The following is a 17,356-nucleotide window of genomic DNA, read 5'->3' as shown; positions in this document are numbered from 1 at the left end:
GATCTCTTTTACTCTACAGATACACTTCCATGCCCAGGACACATCATTTGGTGGAGAATAGGTATGCCAGTCCTTATTCTTGATGTAAATCTGGTTAACCCATCTGATCCACAACCTATCAGCTTTGCCATAAATCTAATTCACTAGTTTTGCAACAGTGGCTATATTCCAAAGTTCAGCCTGCTTGATGCCTAAACCTCCTTCATCTTTTGGTAGTGTAACCTTGTCCCAGGCTATGAGAGGGATCCTGTGATATTCAGCACTGCTTCCCTATAAATAATTTCTGCAAATGGCCTCAATCCTCTTAATTACTCCCTTAGGTATCAAAAAGATACTAGCCCAATAAGAATAAAGAGTGTTAAGGATTGAATTGATAAGAACAACCCTCCCAGCATAGGAAAGCTTTTTGGCACATAGGCTCCTTATTCTATTCACCATTTTTTCAGCAAGAATGTTGCAATCTTTCTTGGTTAACCTACCTGCCTGAATTGGAACTCCCAAATATCTGAATGGCAATGTCCCCTCTACAAAACCAGTTGCTTGTATGATATCTGCCTTTAGAGAAGCAGCCATGCCATTAAAGAACACCTCAGATTTGGTACTATTCATAGTAAGACCAGTAGCTTTAGAGAAAGAGGAGAAAGCCCTGATTAAGAGCATGATTGACTGAGCATTTCCCTTACAAAACATCAGTAAGTCATCAGCAAACATAAGGTGGTTGAGTTTTAGACCCTTCCATAGAGGATGGTATTGAAATGGCCATCTGTTTGTAGCATAATTGATCATTCTTATAAGGTAGTCTATGCAGAGAGTAAAGATTAGAGGTGACATTGGATTTCCCTGCCTTAGACCTCTTTGGCCCTTAAAATAACCAAAGCTATTTCCATTCAAGCATAAAGAGAAGGAGGTGGATTTCACACAAACCATTATTCTCTAAGTGAAACTATCAGGAAAACCAAGAGCCTTGAATAATTGTTAAACAAATCCCCACTCCACAGTATCGTAGGCCTTCTGTAAATCAAACTTGAAGAGGCATTTAGGGGATACTACCCTCCTGTTGTATAATTTTACAACATCTTGACAAATTAACACATTCTCTATAATTGACCTCCATTTAATGGAAGCTCCTTGATTCTCACCTACAATGTCAGGTAAAACCAAAGAGAGTCTATTACAGATAAGCTTAGAGATCACCTTATAAATCATGTTACATCACGCAATAGGTCTGAAATGCTTTACTGATGTTGGCCTGTTACACTTAGGGATCAAAGTGATATTGGTGGCATTCAGTTGATTCAACAACTTTCCAGTGTCAAAGAAGTCCCTGATAGCCCCACACACATTAGTACCAATAATATCCCAACTCTTCTTGAAGAATCCACTGGTGTACCCATCTGGACCAGGTGCTTTGTTAAAAGGTATGTCAAAGAAAGCTTTCTTTATCTCTTTATTGGTAATAGGAGAATTCAGAATCAGGTGATGGTCCCGACTGCAACACTTTCCCATACTGATCACTTGAGCCCTGACTGGCTCAGTAGGTTTACTGCTTCCCAAGAGCTGCTTGTAATAATCCAAGAAGGCATCTTGGATACTTTGGCTTTCCACACAGCTCTTTCCATACTGGTAACTTTATTAATAGTGCATCTTTTCTTTATAGCTCCATGGAAATAAGCTGTGTTACTATCCCCATCCTCCATCCATTTGATTTTTGCTTTCTGCTGCAGGAAACTGGTTCTTGCCACTTATTTGCTTTCATTAGCGGACGGTCAATAGTCTGCTCATTATGTATGTGTGTATATAGAGCCATGTGTAATTAGTTTTGGTCACCCTGTATATAATATTTTGATGCTGGGTTGAATAGATCAATCTGTGTAATATTCTGATGTTGCAGGATTAAAATTTTGCAATGCTGAATTTCTTTGAAATGCTATTTTGCGAAGAGCATTTCAAATGAACCAAACTTTAAAAATTAGCATTTCAAAGAAATTTCTTTGAACCTGCTAAAATAATTTTTTTATAAAAATATTTATAAATTCGATTACGGTTAAAAATAAAACCGTGGTCAATAAATCTATTGAAACGGTCGCATTTAAATAGAAACCCGTTGACATATTCATCCATAATATAACGGTTTAATAAGCATAAACCGTTGTCGAATTCATGACATTTAAAACGATTTAATAAGCATAAACCGTTGTCATATTTACTATTTTACAACGGTTGTGTTTCAGTAAATCCGTTGTCATAGGTTTCCGTAGAGCATTCAGACTAATACTACCACGGTTTCAATATTATAGACAACGGTTTTTGAACCGTTCTTGATATTTTATTATAGTTATTTGAACCCGTTATTTATATTTCATAACGGCTCCGTCTTTTTAACAACCGTGGTTGACGCGGATATGGACCCAATAGAAGAAGTTGTGCTCGACTTAGAGGACCAAGCGAAAATAAGCCCGAGTAATACATTTTTCATGCACAAAGACTGGATGGGCTCAAAGAAAAGAAAGGAAATATGTGCGATTGAAGCTCAAGACCCGCGAAAACCTTGATGCCGTGTGGGAACAAGTGAGAGGGCCGAAATTGTGGCGGCACCAAGGGGGAAGAATCCAATTTTATATTTTTTTGCATTTTCAACCTAGTTTGAATAAAAATTGACAAAAAGGTCTAGGTTGTAAGTTCTATGTGTTCATTCATCCTAGAACTTACAAACTAGGATTAAATGCTTGCTTGGAGGCCAAGGCTTTTGTCCTATATAAAGGACCTAGCCTCCTCATTTATAAACCATCAAAGAATTAAGAAAACCTTTTAGAGAGAGAAACTTGTGTTTCAATCTTTTCCAAAGAGTCGATGCTTTCGAGTCTTGCCTTGAACTAAGGACGGGCTCCATGGTTTAAGTTGAATTACTTGACGCGTTTTCGAGTAATTCCCCATTGTTATCGCTATAGGTATAGTGATAACAAATATCCCATTGATTCGATCTCTTCACAAGGAATCGAAGCAAATATCCTTTATTTCTCGCACAACACAAACCCAAAAACAAAAACAATTAAGTCTTCCGCTCCGTATACGCATCAAGTGGTATCAGAGCTTCGGCTCTTGATCACCCCAAAAAAATCAAGACGGTCCTAAGGAGGTCCCAATCAATTAGTAGTTGAATATCCAACGCGATTGTTTTTCAAAGGTTAAACTCAACGAGGTAGTTGAGGTTTAATCGATTGGATCTTGAAGGCACTGTTCACCATCAAAAAAAAAAGGAGTTTCGAAATTTCAAACAACCAACATCAAAAATGAATTTCGACGATCCCAACTTTCTCAAGAATCTTCAAAGGGCTTTAAAGAATTTACAAGAAAACGATCCCAATTGGATGCCGAGACGAGAACGAGCCGCTGAAGAATTCAAGGTCAGTGAGCTACCTGAGTTCACGGGAGGCACGGACCCCGAGGTTTATCTCGAATGGGAGAGATAAATAAATCGGATGTTTGAATTCAAGGATCTCGATGATGAACAATGTTGCAAGTACGCCATTTTAAAATTAAGGAATGGGGCTTCATTATGGTATGAAAGCTTTAAGACCAGGAGAGTTCGAGCCGGTAAAGCAAAGATAACATCATGGCACGTGCTTAAACTCAAATTATGGAAAAGATATGTCCCCGCAACGCATAGGCTCACGACCTATCGTAAGACCACCGATCTTACCCAGGGAAGGCTAAGTGTCCTAGACTACATCAACGAATTTGAAAATCTAGCCTTAATGGGAGACTTGGTGGAAGATGAGTACATAAGAATGGCGCGGTTTCTACGCGGTCTAAACCGTAACATCGCCCACATCGTCGAGTTGCAAAATTACTCAGATTTCGATACCTTGTGTAGTATGTGTCTCAAGGTGGAGGCACAAGAAAAGACGAAGGTGACAACCACCTATGGTGAAAGTAGCCGGACTTGGAAGAATGAGAACAACTCGAGGACAAGCACAACGGGAAATACCACCGAGCCCAAGACAACTTCCGCCTCCAGTTCTGTTGTTAAACCACCCGCCTCAAAGGAAAATAGCTACACGCAGATTCGGTGTTTCAAATGCCAAGGGTTTGGGCATTTTAAAAATGCGTGCCCGAATCAATGGACAATCACACTAAGAGAGGCCGTGGAGTGTCGTGATAAGTTGTTCGAAGAAGAAGAAAGAACCGAGGGCATTTTTAATCTAAAAGAAGAAGAGGAAGAGGCACACTCCGAGAACGCCGAGGATTACGTCGCTCCTAGTTATGATTGTGCTTTGGTTCTCCGAACCCTACAAGCCCAAACTTCGTCCGTTGAAACGGAGCAGCGAAGCCAAATATTTCACACCAAGTGCCAAGTGAAAGACAAATGGTGTAGCCTAATCATTGATGGAGGCAGCTATACCAACGTCACCTCAAATGAAATGGTGGAGAAGTTAAAGCTACCCACGACGCCTCACCCAAAGCCGTATGCCCTGCATTGGCTGGATGACAGGAATAAGGTAAAAATCACTAAGCAAGTGAGGGTGGCACCAACCATGGGATCTTACAACAACGACATCCTATGCGATGTTGTGCCAATGGATGCATGTCATGTCCTATTAGGACGACCTTGGCAGTATGACCGGGATGTGGTGCATCGCGGTCGGAGCAACGAATACGAGTTGGTAAGTAAGGGAAAAAGGATTGTCTTAAAACCAATGGCACCTGGTGAAGTGCGTTCCATGAGTGCCAAGCGTGGAAAGACCGCTAGCATGGCCATGCTTGCTTTGTGAGAAAGAAGTGGACGAGGCTATTGTCAATGGCAACCAGGTTTACCTGATGCTGGTCAATGAGACTCCTAGCAATGGAAGCCAGGATGGACTATTAACCTCACTCTTTGAGGAGTTCAAGGATGTTTTCCCAGAGGAGCTACCCGCTGGTTTACCACCTATTCGTGGGATCGAACACCAAATCGACCTCCTGCCCGGAGCTCCCTTACCAAACAAAGCCGCCTATCGGTGCAATCCGATGGAGACTAAGGAGTTACAACGGCAAATCGAGGAGCTAATGGAACGAGGTTATGTGTGCGAAAGCATGAGCCCATGTGTCGTCCCTACGCTACTTGTTCAAAAGAAGGATGGAACATGGCGAATGTGCATCGATAGTCTAGCCATGAACAACATCACTATCAAGTATCGGTTTCCAATTCCGAGGCTCGATGATATGCTCGATGAATTACATGGGTCTGAGATCTTCTCTAAAGTTGATTTGAGGAGTGGCTATCACCAAATTCAGATGAGAGAAGGGGACGAGTGGAAAACCGCGTTTAAAACTAAACATGGATTATACGAGTGGACGGTTATGCCATTCGGCTTGACAAATGCTCCAAGTACCTTTATGCGACTCATGAACGAAATACTCAAGCCTTTCCTAGGCAGATTCGTGGTCGTTTACTTGGACGACATTTTGATCTACAGTCGGAGCAAGGATGATCACTTCCAACACCTTCGTAAGGTGTTCAACACACTTCGGGAACAACAACTCTACGGCAAAAAGGAGAAGTGCTCATTCTTAGTCGAAAGCGTTATCTTTCTTGGCTACAAGGTTTCTAAAGAAGGGGTTTCCATCGATCAATCCAAGATTGAAGCAATCAAGTCATGGCCTATTCCCAAGACTGTCACGGAAGTCCGATCCTTTCAAGGACTTGCATCATTCTATCGGAGGTTCATTCGGGATTTTAGCACCATCGCTAGCCCTATCACCGAGTGTATAAAGAAGAGAACTTTCGTATGGACTCCGGCTGCTCAAAAGGCGTTCGAAACAATTATCCAAAAATTTTGTGAGGCAACATTGTTGGCACTCCCATATTTCAGCCGCCCGTTCGAGGTAGAATGTGACGCAAGCGGTGTTGGAATTGGAGCCGTGCTAGTACAAGGAAAGCGACCCATCGTTTACTTCTCCGAGAAACTGAGCGGGGCCAAGCTCAATTACTCGACTTACGACAAGGAATTCTATGCGATCGTAAGAGCTCTTCAACATTGGAGTCACTATCTCCGACCGAGTCATTTCATCCTGCATTCGGACCACGAATCGTTAAAACACATCAATGGGCAACAAAAGTTGAACTCAAGGCATGCCAAGTGGGTGGAATTCTTATAGTCCTTCCATTTTTCCTCAAAATACAAAACTGGCAAAAGTAATGTGGTGGCCGATGCTCTTTCACGATGACACTCATTATTGACGGTGCTCGATGTCCGATTGCTGGGATTTGAGGCATTAAAGGATTCCTACGAGCACGATCCCGACTTTGGGGGAACCTTCGAGCGTTACAAAACCGGGACTCATGATGAATTCATTATTCAAGATGGTTTCCTTTTCAAAGGTAACAGACTTTGTGTGCCAAAACTTCCAACCCGAGAACTCCTTATTCGAGAAGCCCACGGAGGTGACTTGGGGGACATTTTGGGGTAAACAAAACCGTGGATATCGTCAAGGAACATTTTTATTGGCCGCAACTACAAGGAGACGTACAAGCGATAGTACGAAAATGCATCACATGTCACGTGGCCAAAAGCAAATTCCAACCCGGGGAATACATACCCTTACCTATCCCATGCCGACCTTGGGAAGATATATCAATGGATTTCATTGTGGCATTACCTCGAACCCAGAGAGGCAAAGATGCGATCATGGTAGTGGTCGATCGATTCTCTAAGATGGCCCATTTTATCACGTGTCACAAAACCGATGACGCCAGCAATGTGGCAGATTTGTATTTTCGAGAAGTCATGCGTCTCCACAGGATCCCAAGGACGATCGTCTCCGATCGAGATTCCAAGTTCCTAAGCTACTTCTGGAAAACGTTGTGGAAAAGGGTGGGGACCAAACTCTTATTCAGCACCTCTCATCATCCTCAGACGGACGGACAAACAGAGGTCACAAATCGCACCCTGGGAACGATGCTGCGAAGTCTTGTGAGCAAAACTCAGAAAGATTGGGACTTGAAACTCGCTCACGCCGAGTTCGCATATAACCGCTCTCCAACGTATGCGATAAAGCACTCTCCATTTGAGGTCGTATATGGCATAAACCCATACTTGCCACTAGACCTCATTCCCCTACCCAAGGATGAACTCATTCACAAGGATGCTGAGTCCAAACTAAAATCAATGATCAAACTGCATGATCAAGTCCGGGCGATAATCGAGAAAGTTAATGAAGTCTACAAGCGCAAGGCAAAGAAGAACCGCCGACCAAGATCTTTCAGCGAAGGAGACCTCGTATGGTTACACCTAAGGAAGGACCGGTTTCCAAACAAACGCAAAAACAAACTCATGCCGCGTGCGGAATGTCCTTACAGGGTAATATCAAAGGTAGGCGACAACGCATACAAGATCAAACTACCCGGAGAATATGGAGTGCACGCTACCTTCAACATCGGTCATCTATCTCCTTACGTCGACGACGATGGAATCAAGGAATTGAGGGCAATTCCTTTTCAAGAGGGAGGAGATGACGCAGATATGGACCCAATAGAAGAAGTTGTGCTCGACTTAGAGGACCAAGCGAAAATAAGCCCGAGTAATACATTTTTCATGCACAAAGATTGGATGGGCTCAAAGAAAAGAAAGGAAATATGTGCGATTGAAGCTCAAGACCCGCGAAAACCTTGATGCCGTGTGGGAACAAGTGAGAAGGCCGAAATTGTGGCGGCACCAAGGGGGAAGAATCTAATTTTATATTTTTTTGCATTTTCAACCTAGTTTGAATAAAAGTTGACAAAAAGGTCTAGGTTGTAAGTTCTATGTGTTCATTCATCCTAGAACTTACAAACTAGCATTAAATGCTTACTTGGAGGCCAAGGCTTTTGTCCTATATAAAGGACCTAGCCTCCTCATTTGTAAACCATCAAAGAATTAAGAAAACCTTTTAGAGAGAGAAACTTGTGTTGGAGCAAATGGAACTACCCTAAACATGCTATGATTAGCTGGATCATCATGAATAATGGATTGAAGGTTAATGATAAGCTATTCCAGATTGGTTGCTGCACTGATAATAGTTGCTGCCTATGTGATGCTGTTGTTGAAACTCAGAGTCATCTATTTTTTGAATGCTCATACAGTAGACTAATTATTGCTGCAGTGGAGTCCTGGTGTGGATTCAAGGTTGATGTTAACATATCTGCATCTACTACTGGTATTGTTCCCAGGCGTGCACTGAAACAAGAAGTGCATTCCCTCATTTGGACAGCCTGTGTATACTGCATTTGGAACCAGAGAAATAATGCAAGGATGAACCTTGTCCTGATAAAACCAGACAATATTGCTAGAAATATAAGAGAGGAAGTGAAGAGAAGAATCAGATCAAAGTTGAGCAAGGAAACTACACGAACTGATAGAATCTGGCTCAGGAAATAGGGCATAGCAGTGGACTGACCTGTGTCTGCTAGTTGTTCTTGTTAGTGTTGAATTTGTATTGGTTTTGGTACTGCAGTGATACTCTTTGTCACAGGAAAGTTTTGGCTTAGGCTAAGGCTGGACTGTCCATCATGTATATTTTTCTCTTTGGTTAATATATTTATCTCACATTTCACCAAAAAAAAAGAGAGAAACTTGTGTTTCAATCTTTTCCAAAGAGTCGATGCTTTCGAGTCTTGCATTGAACTAAGGACGCGCTCCGCGGTTTAAGTTGAATTACTTGACGCGTTTTCGAGTAATTCCCCATTGTTATCACTATAGGTCTAGTAATAATAAATATCTCATTGATTCGATCTCTTCACAAGGAATCGAAGCAAATATCCTTTATTTCTCGCACAACACAAACCCAAAAACAAAAACAATTAAGTCTTCCGCTCCGTATACGCATCAGTGGTCATAAAATAACAACGGTCGATGTAATAACGGTTCCGTATTTCGTATTACAATGGTATATCACCTTATCTAACCGTTGTTGCACCTATTATTCGGCGTAGTGGTTACTTACATGATTATATGAAATACTGTGAAAAATGTGGTCATAATGAAAAAGAGTAATACCAATTTACCTAGATGACATATGAAATGACTAATGAAAATATACGAGTGATAGAAACATCCAAAACTTGGACCATAAATACATAGAATAACACGAGACAAGAACGAGCACCGTCTAAGGCCAATAACCTGAAACCCTAAACCTTAGTATAAATAACATGACACCAAAATAACCCTACGGTGAGACACATAATCGTGAACTCATGTCTAAGACTGGTGTAACACCCCCATTTATTTAAGAGCATTTACTAGGCATTCCTAGATAAATGAAAGTGTTACCATCTGAGCTGCCCGAGGTAGTGATTGAAAAGATAAACGAAACCACAGTACTTTAAATACATATAACGTTAAATAACCTTATTACATTGTTCCAAATTAAATAACTTTAAAGTATCTAAAAGTACAACTGCAGTGAAAACTAAATAAAACAAATAATAAATAATGAATGCCCGTTCTAGGTGATCTAGACTGCAAAGTAACCGTCAATGCCTCACACCCTTTTACTCCCATTTAAGCCAGCTCTATTACCAATCAATCAATCTGCTCCCCAATAATTGGTTAATCACAGGTGTTTAACGAATACACTGTTAACCAAATGATTGAGTAGCAATAACAATCTCAAAACAATAATAAAGATAACAACCAAGTAATGTATGCAATGCAATTCTAATGCAACCATGCTTATCACCCTCAACCTTAATTTGAGTACACCACCACAAAGGTATATAAATGGTGTATACCGAATTAATTCCAATTACATCACCCGAAGGCTTTACCACGACGTCTGCCAGTAAGTCTATTATACACCACCTAAGGGCTCATACCTTGGTGTCTGTCTGGTAAGTTTGTACTACATCACCCGAAGGCTCTTACCATGATGTATGCCTGGTAAGTTTATACTACATCACCCGAGGGCTCTTACCATGTTGTCTGCCGGTATCTCATATGAACAATGCTCATGCCAATGAATCCAACCATGATAACAATCTCAACCAATCATAAATAAATACTAATCCATCCATCCAATTATCCAATATTCAAAATACTCATACAACCAAATAGAGCAAATAAAAAAGTCAAGTAGAATGGTATTCATACCTTTTCAGCAATCCAATAAAGCAAGCAATCCAATATAATCAATTAAAAGTACTCTTCGTAAATCCTTCACCTAATACATACAATAATTATAATTAATAATTATTCAATTTATTTAAATAATTCAACTAATTATAATTTAATTACATTCAGCTTGCGCTGGACTGCAGTTTTGTGTGGTGTTTGCTTAAGATATTTCCTGTCCACGTCATCAATCCGTTGCTCTTGTTTTGCTCCAATGATCGGCTACCACGTCATCAAATGAATTTTCGGTGGAAAATTACCCAAACAATGCTCTTATTAAAATTTTTCTCTCAAAGATAAAATTTGAGTGATTGTGGTTGAACTTGTTCTTGGATTTGTTCTTGTCTTGCTCTATCTAATCAATCTCCGACTTAAGGTAATACAACTACTCTAATTTCTTTGCTTTTAATCAAATCAATGGAGTACTTGCCCCAAAATCTGAGATTCTACTCTTGTAATTCAAGGATTTGTACTTTTATGGTGATATTTTGGTAGTAATTGCTCTTAATAATCGATTTATTCATGCAAAAGATAGTTTTAAGCTAGAAATCACTAATTTTATGTCAAAAAATTTTCTAGGGTTTCGCCTCAAAGTTTTGATCTTGATCACTTAGATTGCTACTGGGATGTTCTTAAAGGGTTAAATGTTGGTGACAATGCTTTAATAGGTTGGTATTTCATGTCCTTTGAGAGAAAAATCCGTCTTAAAACTCCGTCCTGAATGTGTATAAACTGAAAAAGAGCCCTTACCAAGGTATAATTTCCGGAAAATTCTTGTTGAACTTGTACTTTAGCAGCATGCCGAAATCAAAAGCACCGCCCAAGAAATGTACTCGTGCTAATGCCGCCATGGAAGTTGACCAACCGAGCCAAGAGCCCCTTCTTACTCCGGTTGAGGAATACCTGTCGGTAATCTTTTTTTATTTTCAGCAACAGGCTGCTTTTGTGGCCTTGATGGGTCGGACCATGAGGCCGACTCGTTGTGTAGATCCCGAAATTTTTGACAACCTTGGGAGTGGATTCGGATATCACCCACATATTTGAGATCTTGTGTATGAAGGGGTTGTACCATCTTCGAAGAAGTCTTAGCCGTTCCTCACTTTGGATTTTTTGAGCTCTCTTGACTATGATATGGGTGGGAAAATCGTTAGTTTCGCCTTATGAACACCGACCATAAACCGACTCTTGACCGGTTTGTTGACCACCTTGGGTTAGAGGTCGAGGAGGAGGGATACTTGAGTAATGTTGTGACCAACAGTGGGGCACCCCACTATCTACCCTATCCTACCGAAATCCGTCCCGAGCTTGAGTGCCATGTTGATTAACGATGTTCAACATGTGTCACTCCGCATGTTTTTGAGAATGATGACCATTAGTTTGTTTGGGCGGGATGATGTGAGTAAGTTGAACACCAACTAGGTGATGCTTCTAGTGTCCTATCTTAACCTTCGACAGGGGGAAGCACTTTTAGTAAAGTGCTCCCGGGGTTGTGTGCTCCAATTTGGCACTAATGGCTAGGTTCAAGAACCGTTACCTTACTTGTGGGGCTATAGTGACCCACTTGGCTCAGAGACTAACAAATTTTAAGGCCCCACCAGCGTCGAGAACGGGGTTGTTCGAGACTGCCCCTAATATGGATGAGAGGTATTGGTGCCACATCAAGTGGCTTAGAAGGTTAGATGACGGGTCCTTGGCTTAGAGGGTGAAGGAGACCAAGTGGATGATACTCCCCGATCCTGAGAACTTACAGGTGGTGAACCACCTAGAGGAGTATGACCCGAGGAGTGAGGAACCTAGACCCGAGCCTCAGTTCTACCTGATGAATCCCAACATCCTCCTAAACCTACCTGAGCCGATCTCTACCTCGAAGAAGCAGGCGACCAACCCCCCACCTTGCGAGCACCGTAGAGGGAGGGCGACTAGAGAGGCAGAGATTGAGCCTTCCTACACCACACCGAGCGGATCTCTACTACCCTGGTGTTGCGCAACATACATTAGATGGCCTACAACCAGACAATTAGGACGGAGTTGGCATAGCCGGTATAGTGGAGAGGGCACGGGGTTGATATCGAGGTGTTTCACAACTATGGGGTGGACCTCAACTCTAGGATACCACCGATGGACTACATGTATTGTTTCCTCACGAGCCATGGGGAGCCAACTACGACGGCCACCGGATGAGGCGGGAAGATGGACCGGCGGAGGAGGCTACCCATTTGGAGCTCATCAGGGAGCGGGGACATCTAGTACAGGTGGTGGTGAGGATACGGATGACGACGCGGACGTTTGAGCTCCACTTTGATTTTATGGACTTGTTGTTAGATGTTTGTTAGGCTTTTCTTCATACTTTCTTTTATTTGTTTGGATAATTGTAATCGGCCATAAGGCCATACTTGTTTTCTTGTCTTTATACTTTTGAGGTCCTTGAGACCAGGATACTTGTGTGGGTGGTGGACATGATGGTATTTTGTAGGTACATCTTTTCCATGTCATGAGAATGAGGTAAGAAATGTCGCATTCTGGTCTAGAAAACTCGGCCGAGCAAGCCGTTACTTCTACCGAGTATCGCGTAATCGACCGAGTACTCCTTGATACTCAACCGAGTATCTGGACGTTGCAATCGTGGATGTTTAAGTTTGTTATACAATAAACTTTGGTGTTTGCTTTTATTCTATATGTATCTTTGGGTGTCCTAGTATCGATAAGAGTTTCGGATGATATGAATACGGTCTATATGGTGATGATACATCGGTTTGTCTTGGAATTGAGACGGTAATGATATAAGCATTGGTATGGATGATGGCATGACAATATTATCGTACTGGTTAAAGTTATGTGTAGTTTACACCTCTCTTGGTTGATGTTGCATGTTACTTTATTTCTAAATTTTGTGAATGTCATGGTTGTCCTACTTATGTTCCACACATGTTTATGTTTTAATTGTTAAGAAAAGTTATATAGATTCCATGATGGTTGTTTGTGTGTGAATATATATATATATATATATATATATATATATATATATATATATATATATATATATATATATAGGATCCTATGAGAACCACTAATATAATGAGAACCGTGAGAACCCTTACTAAATCATCCTCAAATCTTGTTAAAGAAAGTTTTGATAGATCATTTACCCTTAGTTTAGTTTATTCCAACACATTTTTGGTATAGCTAAACAAAAAATTTTGATTTTCTTAACAAAATATAAACTTAATGTACAAAAATACAATTAGGTATACTAAAATGGCTATAGATGCACTGAAACGAATACTAGGTGCATGAAAATTGTTACGTGCATGAAAATGATTACTAGGTGCATGAAAATATCAGGCTCTAGGTGCACGAAAACGAGTTCTAGGTGCGTGAAAATTGTTAAATACATGAAAAATGACTAGTAGATGCATGAAAATTAATAAAATGTTTCTCGTCTCGATTCCAGTCAATAATTTATACTTTTTGGACCAAGAAACATGTTATCTAGGCATAAAATTCTATGCCGAATCCAAATATGTCGTTATTTTTTAGAAAAAAATCAGAAGGTGGAGTTCTCACGGTTCTCATTATGTAGGTGGTTCTCACTGGATCCCAAATCTATATATATATATATATATATATATATATATATATATATATATATATATATATATATATATATATATATATATATATATATATATATATATATATATAATTAGGATCACATGAGTCCACCCTATCTTTTTGAGTCCGTGAGTCCATGATATAATATCACACGTTATATTAAATAATATCACAGGTTACAGTATCACACGTTATATTAAACAATATCACAGCAGGAAAAAAAAATCTTTTTGAAAAAAAAAAATTGAAAAAAATATCGTGATATTGTTTTGTAATACAATATCACACGTTATGCTAAACAATATCACACGTTATACTAAACAATATCACAGCTTTCACGAAAAAAAAAATTGTTAAAAAAAATTTTCGAAAAAAAAAATTTTGAAAAAAAAAAATTTGTGATATTGTTTTGTAATACAATATCACAAGTTATGCTAAATAATATCACACGTTATACTACACAATATCACAGCTTACACGAAAAAAAAAATTGTTAAAAAAAATTTTCGAAAAAAAATTTTTTTCGAAAAAAAAAATTCGAAAAAAAAAATTTGAAAAAAAAAAATTAAAAAAAAAAAAATTTGAAAAAAAAAATTTGAAAAAAAAAATTTGAAAAAAAAAATTTCAAAAAAAAAATTTTCGAAAATTTTTTTTAATTTTGAAAAAAAAAAATCGTGATATTGTTTTGTATAGTGCGTGATATTGTTTTATGGACTCATGGACTCAAATATTTAGGTGGATTCACCGGATCCCACCTCTATATATATATATATATATATATATATATATATATATATATATATATATATATATATATATATATATATATATATATATATATATAAGATCTTGTGAGTTTGGTTTCTTATGGTGAGTTGTGAGTTTGCGCTTTGAAATCTCAACCATTAGATTATATTAGAGATGAATGACCAAGATTTAATCTTTCATGTCATATAAAACAACTGTCATTTCCTTATTTTCTTTTTTTTCTAATGCTACTCTTTTTTTTTAATTTAATTTTTTCTCTCTCTCTTTTTTTTTACCTCGTGTTATTATGCTTTTTTTTACAACTTTGATTTTTTTTTCTCTTATGTTTTTCTCTAATTTTCTCGTTATGTTACATTTTTTTTCTTTTTCTTTTTGTACCAGATTTTTTTGTACTTCAATTTTTTTTTACTCTTATTTTTTTACCTCGTGTTATTATGTTGTTATTGTGCTTTTTTTTTTTACTTTGATATTTTTTACGACTTTGATTTTTTCTCTTTTTTTTTTACCACATGTTTTTGTGCTGTTATTGTTATTCCGCTGTTATTGTGATGTTATTCTGCTGTTACTTTGATTTTTTTACAACTTTGATTTTTTTTTTCTTTTTTTTTACCACGTGTTATTGTACTGTTATTTTACTGTTATTCTGCTGTTATTGTGATGTTATTCCAGTGTCACTTTGATTTTTTACTACTTTTGATTTTTTTTACTACTTTGATTTTTTTACTCTTTTTTTTTACCGCATGTTATTGTGCTGTTATTCTGGTGTTATTGTGATGTTATTCCGGTGCCACTTTGATTTTTTTACGACTTTGATTTTTTTTTTTTTTTTTACCGCATGTTATTGTACTGTTATTTCGGTGTAACTTTGATTTTTTTACTACTTTGATTTTTTTACTCTTTTTTACCATGTGTTATTGTGTTGTTATTCTGCTGTTATTGTGATGTTATTCCGGTGTCACTTTGATTTTTTTACTCTTTTTCTCTTTTTTTTTCCCGTGTTATTGTGCTGTTATTTTTTTTCCCGTGTTATTGTGCTGATATTATTGTACTGTTATTGTGGTATTATTCTTTTGTTATTTTCACGCTTCTCTAATTTTCTTATTATTCTAATGTACCCCATTGTCATTCCGTGTTACTCTTATGTTATTCAATATTAACTATTCTTGTTCCACAAACGAGTCAAAACAAAGTTAAATGAAAGTAAAACGATTTTGAATCAAATGAAAAGGGCTAATCAAGTTGACAAATTAGAGTAACCAGACTGTTCGGTTAGGATAATTGTCTAGCAACTATTAACTCCCATAACTCCCAAAGTGACAAGGCCGCAGTTCCTGAAAATAGTCCAACCTTTCCCTTAAATAGCAATGAATCGAAATAATGGAGCAATTAATTGAGTAGTGGCACACTCGTATCGTCTTCTTATGTGGTACTGGTTGTTCTAGACTTATTTACGTTTACTTTTGTATCGTCTTCTTATGTGGAACACGCTAATCTCGCACCAAGTCACCAACAACCTATGTTCCCTCCAACTGAAGTAATCTTGGATTGTCAGCCGATTATGGAATGATACCCGGATGACATTCTTTGCTAACAAGCCCTGCAACTATGAGCTATTTTTCAAGCAAAATCTGAATATGGAAATGGCTGTAGTTATGGCAAGGGTAAGTACTAAACTCTAGCATCAAGAAAAACTTTCACTCTATAGTTTCGTATTATTTTTAATGTTATTATGTTCATATTTCTTATTTCGTTTTACATTATCACAAATCACGGAATAATTAAGTATAATTATGATCAAACCTAGGAAGCTGACATGGACTGGATTTTCCATTTCGAAATCTTGTAACTCCTGCATCCTGCCGGGACTAGAGACTACTCCATGGTTGAGCTATTGACCCAAATTCCGGCAGATGTTGATACAGTTGTGTGTCTTAAATTATGTAAGCAATCTTGGAGATACAATTAATTCAACTCATGAGGATTTGTGACTTGCCAAACAATAATTTTCTGTCTGATGTTTAGGTTTTTTACTGTATCAGTCGTTTCTTATTCTTATAATCGGCGTTTGCTCTTTGGTAGAAAGCTGTTGTAGAGACGGATAACATCAAAGAACCTTTCAGTGAGCTAATTCAGCATCACGCCCAGAATTTGAGTCGATATTCGACACAATTTCAGGCACCAAATTAGTGAAATTGAGATGATATAAAAAGGTTAAATTGATCGAAAATAACCATTTTTACGAGATATGATGCATAATTGGTGAAATTGATTGGAGAATAGCTTAAATTAAGAAGACAACATTATTTTTTGCTTGAATTTCTAGATATTAATTGTAATTTTCAAAGATTTTGGGTTTTTTTTCGGATTTAGAGTGAAAGGCAGTGGTTTGTTTGTTTTGAATTGATGTTTCCCAGAGAACGAGACAAAAGGCAGAGAAGGAGAACAACGAGACAAAAGGCTAGCTATATGCTTTGTTAATATTAGTTTCAATTTCAGCCGTCTAATCGATTTAATCTAATGGCTGAGATTTTTCAAACTCACAACTCACCATAAGAACCAAACTCACGAGATCCCGCCTCTATATATATATATATATATATATATATATATATATATATATATATATATATATAGATAGATAGATAGATAGATAGATAGATAGATAGATAGATAGATAGATAGATAGATAGATAGAGAGAGAGAGAGGGGGGGAGAGAGAGAGAGAAGAGAAGAGATCAAGTGAGTCCATGTATATATACTAAGTCCATAAGTTCTACTATGAGCCATTGGATGGAGGGAGATGGAGGGATGAGATGAACCCACCAAAGGTGATTAAAAGACTAATT

General features: G+C 38.2%; 1 protein-coding gene across 1 annotated transcript; it reads left to right on the top strand.

The window, feature by feature from the left end:
• Positions 1-7,976: 7,976 nt before the first annotated feature.
• On the top strand, positions 7,977-8,396 carry LOC141639325 (uncharacterized). Its single transcript, XM_074448479.1, has one exon. It carries the CDS (start codon positions 7,977-7,979, stop codon positions 8,394-8,396), a length of 420 nt encoding a protein of 139 aa, XP_074304580.1.
• The last annotated feature ends 8,960 nt before the right edge of the window (positions 8,397-17,356 follow it).

The sequence above is a fragment of the Silene latifolia genome, unplaced genomic scaffold (assembly GCF_048544455.1).
Source record: "Silene latifolia isolate original U9 population unplaced genomic scaffold, ASM4854445v1 scaffold_340, whole genome shotgun sequence".
NCBI classification, from domain to species: Eukaryota; Viridiplantae; Streptophyta; class Magnoliopsida; order Caryophyllales; family Caryophyllaceae; genus Silene; species Silene latifolia.
This window is presented reverse-complemented; position numbering and strand designations above follow the sequence as displayed.